The sequence below is a fragment of the Cryptotermes secundus genome, unplaced genomic scaffold (assembly GCF_002891405.2).
Source record: "Cryptotermes secundus unplaced genomic scaffold, Csec_1.0 scaffold470, whole genome shotgun sequence".
Taxonomy (NCBI): Eukaryota; Metazoa; Arthropoda; class Insecta; order Blattodea; family Kalotermitidae; genus Cryptotermes; species Cryptotermes secundus.
Genome location: NW_019739954.1, coordinates 397,815 through 410,284, shown reverse-complemented (window position 1 = coordinate 410,284; position 12,470 = coordinate 397,815). Strand labels below are relative to the sequence as shown.

At 42.6% G+C, this 12,470-nt stretch overlaps 1 protein-coding gene across 1 annotated transcript in view; it reads right to left on the bottom strand.

Annotated features, from left to right (window-relative positions):
• LOC111872135 (calcyphosin-like protein) overlaps window positions 1-4,913 on the bottom strand; it is a 44,866-nt gene extending 39,953 nt beyond the window's left edge. The window contains exon 1 of the mRNA XM_023865720.2: window positions 4,883-4,913. Coding sequence (XP_023721488.2) covers window positions 4,883-4,898 — 16 coding nt within the window. The 5' untranslated portion in view covers window positions 4,899-4,913. The remainder of the gene's footprint in view (window positions 1-4,882) is intronic.
• Between the last annotated feature and the right edge of the window lie 7,557 nt (window positions 4,914-12,470).

The following is a 12,470-nucleotide window of genomic DNA, read 5'->3' as shown; positions in this document are numbered from 1 at the left end:
TGTGTGGTTGTCAACATGGGGTCGTCCTGAACGGCATCCCTCCCTTCACGGAACAGTTTCACCCATCGTGCCACTGTGCGATATGGCAAAGCAGCATCACCACATGCTTTTCGCAGTCCCTGATAACAGTTTTGTGCACTACGTCCTCGTGCAACTTCAATTTTTATCCAGGAGCGTTGTTCTTCTTTCGTAAACTTGTTGTTAGGGTGCTTGAACCGGGCTCCTGCACTTCAAGACGATGCACAATGCAACTCAATGAAATACAACCTGAGCCACTCACTGCACTACTTCAACGGAACTTCTGCTATCAGCTACAGACGGCGCTAGTGCCACCTGACGCACATTCTTCATGTTACAGCAGTGTTGCCACTACTTTTTATCCAGCCCTTGTATTTACCACGTTTATCGACCCAGTTGCGAATCCCTTTACGCGACAAACACTCCCAGCTTAAACAGGAAGCATTTCTTTATGAACATCCTTTGATTGAGTCTTTATGCCCCAAAAAGATGCAAAAACAACCCTGCTCTTCGATGTCACACACCTCAAATACGGTCATTTTGATTACTGAAACCAGCCTATTAACATGTGCCTGAGCGTCTGCTACCTAGACTGTCATGAAGCTGGATTGTGCTGCTACGTAGTGATGCACACAGAAAACCTATTACATCCGGTACAGCTCTTACACTTTCATTTGTGATCTATTTACCATAGCTCAAGCGGTTAGTCGCTGGCTTCCCACCGCCGTGGCCCGGGTTCCATCCTGGGTCTGGTCAAGTGGATTTGTGGTGGACAAAGTGGCGCTTAGGCAGGTTTTCTCCGAGTACTTCGGTTTCCCCCGCCAATCTTCATTCCCCCAGTTGCTCCACAATCACCCTCACCTAACATCTTGGGCAGGTGCAATAGGCCAGAAGTGGCCGCAGTACAAGGGGCTTAGTCCCACCCCACTAGCAATAAAAAAAATACGTACCGGCTCTCCCTCGTCATATAGAATAGTGAGGGTGATATGGTTCATTCACAATTTTAGAAATGTTTACATTGTTGTTTCTATAATGTAATAACATTTCTAGAATGGTACGTTGAGAGCACGAGTATTATGAAATATTTGCCAAAACAAAAATAAACGAAATTAATATCTACCGCGACAGATAACAGCATCATTAGTTTCGAAACCTACCACCGCGCTGCGCCACCAAAGTTTGTGGTGTACGTTATTGGCTTCCCATTTCAACTCACACGATTTTACCACACTCCAGTTGTTACATACCACCATCACGATCCTTTGGAAATCCAGTTGAATAATGTTACGTAGAAGTTTATTCCCTGTGGCACAGGAAATACAGAATTTCCATTGTGAAGTCCGGCTGTTTAATGCTGTATAGGGAAATGACTCTGTTACCAATCGATAACTCTGACAATTGAACTGGAACAACATGAATGGCAGCATTTGTAGCCCCTACTGACACAGTTGTGACACCCTCCTGACGTAGCTATACCTGCTTAAAACACCTCACTTTTTCAATCAAGCTACAATGCAGGTGCGTCATTCATGCAACAATGTCTACAGTTTGAGAGATTTTATAATCTCACTGTGAAGAATACTCTCTTCTGAAGTGAAACACCGTGTAGTCTTGTAGAATAATATGCTGAGTAAGCAACACGATCTTCTTCTCTTTGCTCATATCTTGATTTAATTTTCGGTCCTGAAGATGGAGTCAGTAAGTTTCTCCGTAGTGTCTATAAAACTTCTGCTGGGCTTCATGGTGTCACATCTAAACAATATCTAATTCCTTTCCTTAATTTTCTTAAATAAATATAAAATTTTGTGAAGCACAGAAAAGAGACCGCCCACATACGTTTGCCTCTTAAGCAACTGTACGCACCACCGCCTTTGACATGAAACCATTTCTGGATTGTGTTCACACGCTGCATGAATCTGACAGTAACCAATGGTTACTTTCCTATGCTGCATTAACATGTGAGGTGAAATAAAAAGGTAAAGCTATTTCTGTAACCAGCCGTGAAGGCCCGTAAGGTTGTGAGACGTCGAGGTTCCCACATTCTCTAGACAATCGGCTCACAGATGGCGGTGAGATTGTTAGCCTTATGCACCGGCCGACCTTTACCCCCCAGGAAAATTCCTGGCACTCATTTGTGTTAGAGGCTGAGTCGAACCCAGGGCCATAGCGTAGCTAGAAGGATTAGGTAAATTGAAAATTCCGTTAGTCTTTGTAATGGAGGCACGATGTGAAATTTCCGATACTTAACGGTAATTATAAATATTATTATCTCCTTGGAAATGATGTGTAGATTTTTACCGACTTTTTGGAACATCGCATTTGATTCATATTAATGGCGGATAAATACATTTGTTTACCTACCAGATCACACGGCGTAATATTCCAGAAAAGAAGGATATATTTATGGACGCAGTATGTTTCATGTGACGTTGGGACTGAATTTCCAAATATCATATAGATTAACTGCAGGCTTTAAAAACAAATCCAAGACTTTATCTAGCATTGCAGCTACATCACCATTGATGATTCTGCAAAGATTAATGACAATTGCTGATTCATGATCCCAATATTCCGTTGCTTGAGATGTAAGCGGTGATTCCAGAGATGTATATAGTCACGCCACAAGTTGACTGAAGTGATGACGTTTCTTATTTATATTCCAGAGGTTATCAGTTTCTATTCTCTGTCGAAATACCGGCTACCTTCAATAAGATTTTTCTCGGTTTTCCTCCAGACATATGTCACTGTAGTACCTCAATCAATTCACGACCGCTTCCTTTCACATCTTTTAAAATTCATTATTCATCCCACCAGACGACACTATACTACTGACATCATGCAATGAACTATAAATAAATATTTGTAATAAATTGGTACCTTCTGAAACAGTTAAACAAAGGTTTGAAGCCCTAGGGAAAGCGGAAGGTTGGGAAATAAGAAACCTAATTGTAAATGCTCTTTAGTATTAATGTAAGGGTACAGTGATCACTTGTGTCCGCCATACACACAAGCTTACGCCGAGTCGATTCAATGTAAACGTATAGAGTGTAAACTTAACAGGCTCGGTCGGTAGAACAAATTGTACATGAAATAATAAAGATTGATAAGCCCTTCCTTTGTAACAACCAACAAATTAATTAAAAATTCTATGGAGCTGAGACCTACATGAGAAGCCTCCAGTCGCTCAGCTACTCAAGAATCTCCCAATAATCTATGCAATCCGAAGATTCATTACCACATTCACAAGAGCTGTTCCCTATTCTTAGCCAGAAACAGCCAGTCAATACCACCCTATACTATTCGTCTAATACCAATTTTAATATTATTCTCACGTCTACATCTAGACCTTCATAATCTTCATAATGGTCTTTTTCCTTCTGGCTCTTCCACCCAAATCCTATAAGCATTCATCTTCTCCCGATGAATGCTACATGTCCTGCCCATTGAAGCATCCTTGACTTGATCATTGTAGTTATACTTGGAGAAGAGTACAACTTATGAAGCTCCTCATTATGCAGTTTTTCTTCCAACCTCCTGTCACTTCATCTCTCTTCGGTCCAAATATTCTCCTCAGCGCCCTGTTCTCAGACACCCTCAGTCTATGTTCCTCCCTTAATGCCACGAGACCGTGTTTCACATCTATACAAACCGAAGCCCAAATTAAATCGTTATAATCGACAAATATTAAATTAACTGTAAGTTGATATATACAAACCCGAGAGCTCGAAGCTATATATCGATTAACTAAGAGTCAGTATTAGGGCTTCGCCGATCACAGTGGCCGTCTGGTCGAACGTATGAACTGTCTTCGCTCTCTCGAACACTGTGATCGCGGGTTCGAATCCCACAAAAGGCATGGATGTTTGTGTGCATTTATTTTATGTTTATGTTGTCCTGTGTAGGTGGTAGCTTTGCGACCGGCTGATCCCCCGTCCAATGAGTCCTACTGACCGTAAATAAGATTAAGAAACCGAAGTGAAACGAAGTGTTTCACGGATGCCCTGGGCTCCAAGTGGGAGCAACAGGAATAAAGATAGATAGATAGATAGATAGATAGATAGATAGATAGATAGATAAACGGATTAGGACTTCGACTTGCAATGTATAAATTGTTTTATATTAACATTAAAACATTAAAAGAACAGAGCCTGATTTTAACGCAGCCTAAATTCGATTAGGATTTAATTTCTTTCGAATGCTCTTCTATTTTGGACACTAATGTTAATTCTAGAATAAGTTAACGAGGAAAAATAAAATCCGGAAATGTTTTCATGACATCACTTTTGTTTAAGCACTTTGAAACCCGCAATTCCCAACCTACTAAGTTTATATAACATAAAATGAGTGCTTAATTTTCCTACTCACGTTTTATTTTAAAGACCTTTCTCTCCGATAAATAAATATTTTGCGAGATATGAGAAGAAACACATGCAAGTCTCACGTATAATCATCTTTAAATATTCCTTATTTAAAAGAAAACTGAAGTGTGAAGGCAAATTTAATAAATTTCTCCAACACCAAATTTCGTGAATATCCTCCAGAGGTTCTAAAATTGCTTCATGTGTAAGGACGGACTGATCCCTTTAGTGGTTGGAACATACGTAGAACCTTCGCAGGTAAGTCTTCAGCGGGAATATTGAAAGTGAAGCCTTAAGGGAACGCCTGGCAATTTGTTTTGACACCACTAGTGATACCGGTACTGCAATAAGGGAGACGGTAGCTATAATCTTCAAGGATTACAGCTAATTGCTGCACTGTTGTGTATATCAAGTTGTACTCAGACACTGGACAATCTCCATTGAAATATTCGGTGATTTTATCAACTTCTACTAATAATGAACTACATGAGAAAAGGGATTCGTACCAAATATAAGTGACATCACCCGGGATTCCCTTTTTAAATCAGGTCCAATATAGCACAGTAGAAGACCAATAGCCACTTATTAACTTTACACACAGAAACGAGACAAATTTTATCACAGTTCAATGTTACCTTCTGTTGATCAACACGTCACACGTATACAGTAAACAGATACAAATATCAAACATGTGGCTCACCGTTCTGCGTCGTTATCACAGACAATTAGAGTCACTAAAATGTTAAAATTTTAAATGTTTTCAAAATGAGAAATGAGCGCTACACTGCTCGAGAGCAATGCGTGTCACACCGAAACCTTTATGATGTAAGTCAGACTCGAAGTTTGAACCTTGTGTGATCGCGTGCAAGTTTGAACTCTTTCGCTTTTATCACGCCAGGTGGTCAGTCTCCCCGCATGGGGCCCAGCCCTCGCGTCGTCGCACTTCATTGCTTGCAACACAGGGTGAGACTTGGCTGACTTCACCCTCCTGTACCTTGAAGAAAGATGCGTGTTCTGTGCATATGAAATATTACCTATTTTTCTTCTTTCAGTACTACAGCGGCTATTGTTTGGCTGGTTCTCTGGTTATTTCCGTCTTCTTCTGCCCCTACGATTTGTCCATTCTTGTGAAAAGAAAGGTACATCTATCCCTGTAACAGACCGCAGAGGCCCATAGGGTTGTGAGACTTCGAGGCTGCCACATCTTGTAGATAATCGGTTAACAGATGACAGTAAGATGGTCAGCCTTACGCCCCGGCCGGTGGCCCTTTACCCCAAGGAAGATTCCTGGTACTCATTTCTGTTAAAGGCTGAGTAGACCTCACGTCCATATCGCGCCGTGGCTCAAGCGTTAGTCTCTGGCTTCCCACAGCGGCAGCCCGGGTTCGATCCCGGGTCTGGTCAAGTGGGATTTGTGGTCGACAAAGTGGCGCTGGGGCAGGTTTTCTCCGAGTACTTCGGTTTCCCCTGCCAATCTTCATTCCACCAATTGTTCCACAATCACCCTCACCTATCATCTGGGGCTGGTACAATAGGCCAGAAGTGGCCGCAGTACAAGGACCTCACGTCCATAATGGAACTTAAAGGATTAAGAAGGTAAAAAGATGAAGTTGTCCCTGTGCTTAACTAATTAAGCACTATTTCATGAAGGCGTGTGGGGGTGTGGATATATAGATTCGTCTTTTCTTGACCTCGGCACTAGCTGGAGGTGAGTAGTCAGCTTCACGCCCCTGTCTCCTTACCCCGCGGTACCCATTGGATAGGAGACTGGGTGGGTCCCAGTGTCCGTCTGCACGATGTGCCTTCTGGATGACCGCCACAAATTAAAAACCGGTTGTAGCAGAATTAGCAGTTCCTTCTCTCATACCGTCTGCGTCATCTTATCTCAGTGAAGCTGAAGTTCCTACGTTCTTTTTTTTTTCTTTTTTTCTATGTCGCTACAGCCCCAATTTGGGCCTAGGCCTTCCTCCATGAAACTCTCCGTTTCACTTCTGTTCACTAGATCTTATACATTCGGTAGGACTCTTTGGGCGAGTGATCAGCTCGTCGCAAGGCCTCTACTTGGAGACAAACACAGAAAAACGCACACAAACATCCATGCCCTGAGTGGGATTCGAACCCTCGATCCCGGCTTCCGAGCAAGCGAAGACAGTGCATGCCTTAGACCGCTCGGCTACCGTGACCGGCGAAGTTCCTACATTACCGTGCGCTAAGTCGAAGTATCTCACATGCTTTACGAATGTCGAAGGTGATCTGAGAGCAGCATTATTCGATATCGAATCGAGATTCAATCTCTTCTGTTGAAAGATGCAGGCACGCACTCACATTAACGAGGCAGATTCTTAGAATATTATGCTGCTTGACCGGTTAACTCTTCCTGAAGTCAGCGAGAGGCGTTGTGTTCCCTACGACGGTGCGTTGAAAGGCTGCCTTACATAATCGTTTTTTGCGATATCCCAGTCGGTATGGGGCGCACTCGGTAGCGTAGTTGGTCGAGGCATTATGCTACAAGCTGGAAGGTTGCGGGTTCGCTTCCCGATGAGGCGTGGGAAGCCGGCGACTAACCGCCTGAACTATGGCACGGCCCCTCGACTGGTATGATGCCCCCAATACCTTATTTGATACTGGTGTTCGTGGTTTCATTGACACTGCCTGCTGATAGAGTTTTTTCTATTTCCTGTCGAGCAATTCAACAGGCTTGTTTTAATATTCCGCGTGCTTCGTAGCCATGTGTCAAATCATACTATCATTTGCCAGTAGCTCGGAGCGAATCAAGTACTGTGGCCGCAGATCTCCGTCAATAGTGGAGTGCTCCGTATATGTATGTTCGTATTTCATCTTTCTCCACTGCTAGTTGCACCTGCTCCAACACCACTAACAGTGACATTCACACGCCAAAGGAAATGTGGGTCGTAGGAGGGCAAACAACCAGATGGACGGAAGTCACTGCAAAAACCACCCAAATTTGCTCGCCCCGGCCTAAATCATATTCTTCTTCCGGTTTTTCTACCTCTTCTATTCCTGATGCTCCCACTTAGAGCGTAGGGCATCTGTGAAGCGTTTCGTTTCACTTCAATTTCTTAATTTTATACAGTCTGTAGGATTCCTTGGATTGGGGATCAGCCCGTTGCAAGGCCGCCACCTATCACAAACACAGAATAAACAGATATTAATGCCTTGAATGGCATTCGAACCCATGGTCTCAGTGTTCGAGCGAGCGAAGTCATTTCATGCCTTAGACCTCGCGGCAACTGTGATCTGCCCTATGTCATATATACCAATCAGAATTTGAGTTATAGAATCTGACTCGACTAGAAGACTTTGTCACATAAGCCGTGTATATAACAACAGACGAAAGGGTAGGTTTGACGAAACTAATAGGCATTTTTCGCGGCTTTTCGTTGCGCATGCATTTAAAAATAGAGACGAATTTAAAAATTTGCATTCATCAATGTTTTCCCGAAAATGTATCAATTAATAGCAGCAGATTAAAAATGAGTAAATCGACAAATAATCATAATTATGTTTTACTGGTGAAGAGAATACAGATTTGACAATCAGGTACATTAAATTCGCCACGAAATTAGATGTGATTTAAGCACTAACAATAACATTTCCCCGTAGATATCTGCAAAAAAAGAGCGCGTTTAGAATATCGTCCCAAGACGTAAGGCACGATATGTCACAAATCTGAGTAGGTTAATCTTAAGAGGGATTTGTGAGCCCTGCCTGCGTAATATTGATTATGCACTGTTCTAACCCACTGCGAACTTTAAGAATTACGAAACTTGGCACCGAATTATTGAATGGTTCTTAGTATTTATTGACCCTTTCCTAGCAGTGACTTGCTCGTAAACATACTGGCACATAGTATGTGTGTGTGAATATAGATGGGGTTTTGGATAATTGGATTTATTGAGTACTTAACGGGTCTTAACTACAATGACTATAACCCTATCTCTGTTTACAACACTTTACAAATGACTACAGCACACTCCAAGTTCTTTCCAGCATTCAATGACTTCAATAGACGTTTCCTGGTGACGGCTTCTAACCATGGATATTCCTCTGCTTCCGTGCTCAATTCCTCTCTGAACACTAGCTCCCTTCCAACTGAACTCTTCTTCAGAGTCAGAGTTACTTTACGACTGGCGGTTTACCGCAAATCAGTTCATCTTGGCGTCAAGCCCCTTGAGAATTACGAACAGCGATATTTTTTTTTTCAAACTGAACCCTTGCGGTCATAGTCCTTATGCAACATCCTACCTGAATAGATGATGGACCTGACGATTACAATTTCTGCTGCTCCTGGCCAGCGCAGTCATTCTCGGGACCGAGTCCTGTGAGACTCATGACCGTATTTTACTGTCTCAGATTCGAGATTTCCCCAACCTGGAGGGCCAGGTCTCCGTATTTATATCCCCCAGCAACAGAGGGCCCGGTTTTATCCTCAGGCACTGGGTTCTCTTTTCGTCGTCTCCTACGACTTGCACAGTTACAGTGGAGGTATTAGAGCCCGCCTCCACCCGGGCCAATGAACTCTTCTTGCTTAAGTTGTCGTCCTCATAACCCTTTGGACTGACCGAGCATAAAACACCGCTCTCTCAACAGTAGTTGGAAACATCCTCTCCTGAGCAGCCCTCCCCGAAGCGACACCTGACCATCGTCTGCGGGAAACTCAAGGCCGCCCCACTTCTCGAGAAGTAATGGAGAATCCTTGAGGAAAAGGGGACAAGGAGTAAGATTCCAGCGGGAAACGCGGCTCCTTCCTCTGCATCGGAGACAAGACACCACATCCTGTATCCGTCGGAAATGTCTCTCCAGAAGTTGAAGTGGCTGGTTCGTGAGAAGGGAGACGCACTCCGAGCCCCTGACTGGGAGACCTTGACCGGAGAAGGAATCCGGGAAACATTTCTAAAATGACATTGTACAAAAACAGAATGTAAAGTTCTGACAAATACTGCGGGTCTGAAGCTCGTAGGAGGAAGCCGGGACTCTGCCTAACGGAGTCACAAACTCCTCCCTGAAGAGAACCTTTTCGACAGAGGTCGAAACGAGCTTCAGATCAGAAAATTTATGTAGAGGTTGTTTATCGGCAAAATCATAAAGAAAAAAATTCGGAACATTGCTCTAGCGCTGTTGTTTCCTCATCAGGGGTTTCGGACCGTTGTCAGAACGGCCCCGGTACCCCCGTTTCCAACATTACCTCAAGTGCATGTGATTCGTTGCTGCAGGAACGTGTTTACCGAGTCGTTGCCTAGAAACAGCTCTGATATATATTTGCTTATCTTACCTGTACCTTGCATAGTAACGGATCTATACGCTTAAATATTTTTCCTATAATAGATTTTTAAACAGGATTTTAGAAAACAAATAATCTTGAAGTGATGATGGGCTACTCCTTACCCCATTTCCCTCACAACTGTAAAATACAGACCTGAACCGCCACCCTCCGCATAACTCCCCTAAACTTTTATTGAATGCCATGATAGCTGTCTACATTCACGGATTAGATTTTCTGCCTATTCCTTCTCAAATTGAATTCTAAAGTGGCATGCCTTGTGAAGGAAATGTCTATTTGAAGACGTGTACAGTCACAAGTAAAACAGTTATAAACCAGGAGCTAGTGGTGGAATTGGAACCCAGTACCCCATTTACGAATATTCTCCAGCGCTTTTTATTTTCTAAAAACATGTTTGCCGATATGCTTGTTTTTTACGAACATGAATTATTAACCAGTTTTGTGGCTATGTGGAAACAGCTCCAATTAAATCAGTGGTACGCTAAACCGTGCCAAAATTCTCGCTGAGCCGTTGCATGTTTTCACTTTACGGACACAAAGACAAACTGATATCGACTGTTGCTGTGCGTTTCTATAAATAGGCAGGTTCACTGAACCTCCGGTCGGTGGAGGGCATTGAAATTCTCGAAATGAATCATTAACGATCAGTTCATGTAGTGTCTCAGGCGAAGAGCTTTAATTATACCTCAGAAAATTACGATTTTACGAGTATTTTTCAATGATGCTTATAGAGCGTACAGTCCACGCTGGGCTTGTAAGGCTTTACGTAAAATTACCTGAAGTAACGTGTTTGTGGTTTTCTGGGTTATGACACCATGTAATCTGGATGGTGGCTATCAGCATTTGAGAGGAACATACTCTCATGTATAATGGGTAAAAAAGGTAAAGTTGTTCCAGTTCTTAACTAATTAAGCACTACGCCATGAAGGCATATGGGGAAGTAGATATAGTATAGGTCCACATTTTCTAGACCTCGGCACTAGCTGGAGGTGAGTGGTCAGCTTGACGGCCCGGCCGCTTTACTTCCGGGGAGAAAGCTCACGATACCTATTGGATAGGAGATTGGGTGAACCCCAGAGCCGGTCTGTACGACGTGAAGAACAAATTCTTGATTCTACCAGGTCTCGAACTCCGACCACTCGGTCGTCCAGCCCGTAGCTAGTCGCTATACCGACTGCGCTCTCCCGGCTCCTTGTATGAGGGGTAGCATATCTAATAAATGTGCGTTCTAGATTTGATGTTTGGATTTGTTGGACAATTACAGTTGAGTATAACAGTTCACACATTGAACTCCTTGATAACGAATCTCTCAACTGTTGTTTGAATCGTGAAGTGTCTCTAGTCTCTCGAATTCTCGATCTGGATCTCTGAATCTGGGACTGAACTAACTTCATGCGGACCGAATATAGACCTCCAAGTCCTCTGTTATTCTCTGTTTCCTCCGTCGCCACGAAAACGTGTGACAATCTCAGGACAACGCTTTGATTTATAGAAACATATTCATTATCACGGAAACATGTTTTAGCTAGCCGTTGCAACGAAAACTAGTGTTTACTTAGTCATTTGCTCATCAACGGAAGTCTGACTCTGGCTCCACTATTCCGGCTTTCAGGCGTCATGTCACAATACTATTTACAACTTTTTTTTTTGAGGGGGGGGGGAGGCGCTTTCCGTTTGGGAAGAATGTTTTCCTTAAGTACAGAGTCCGTGTTAAGATGGTCCCCTGTCGCGGTGGCATGGCACGTTATGAGGTTGCGGCCTCCAGATATGGACAGTAGCTACGAATGTATTGTTACATGTATCTGGGGGGTGTGTGTAGAAGGGGTTCGGATTGGTGACCACTGACCACTTATACACACACACACACGACTTGGAACTACAGATTGCTATAACACTATCGCTGATTTCTACCGCACAATTTACAAATCACTACAGGCCAAGTCTTCTCCATTCTACAGTGTTTTCACTCGTCGCTGCTTGGTAACAGCTCTCAAAAGCCGGAATTTTTCAGCTTTTATGCTCAAGTCGTTACTGCCCGGCGAATATCCCACAACTTTACTGTCAACTGAACTATAACACCTCCTCTTTTCAGCCTCCCTTGCAGAACTAAACTGACTCATTCCTTCAGCTGTGTTGGTTGTAACTTCTCTGCAAATTGAGGCTGTAGCGCCACAGGGGGGGGGGAAAGACAAAGTTTCATTCATTATCATCCCTAAGAATTTTGTACAGGAAGTACTGGTTACAAAATTATTGTTATAACATATTATTAAATTGGAAGATATATTTTTCTTAGTTACAAAGTGAATATAATGTGTCTTGTTAAAGTTTAAAGCTAATTGATTCGCTCTGAACCATTTATTTAAAGTTTCAAAAATGCTGTGAATGTTATTATTTAAATCTGTTAGATTAGGCTGAGCAAATAAAATACTAGTATCATCGGCAAAAAGTACAGGTAGTGAAGTTTTGTTTATTATTTTAGTAAGTCGTTTGTATAAATAAGAAAAAGTAGAGGTCCCAGAACACTCCCCTGTGGGACTCCATGATTAGTTTTGTTCCAACTTGAAACTTTGTTGTCACTGTCATTACGAATCAACGTTCTTAGATATCTATTATCCAGGTAAGATTGATACAGTGCAAGATTCCTGACATTAATTCCATAAAATTTCAATTTAGATAATAAAATTCCATGATCAACACAAGCAAATGCTTTCTCCAAGTCACAGAAAATCCTTCCCACTAATAATTTGCTGTTCATCGAATTTAAAATCTCAGTTGTTACTTTATAGATTGCA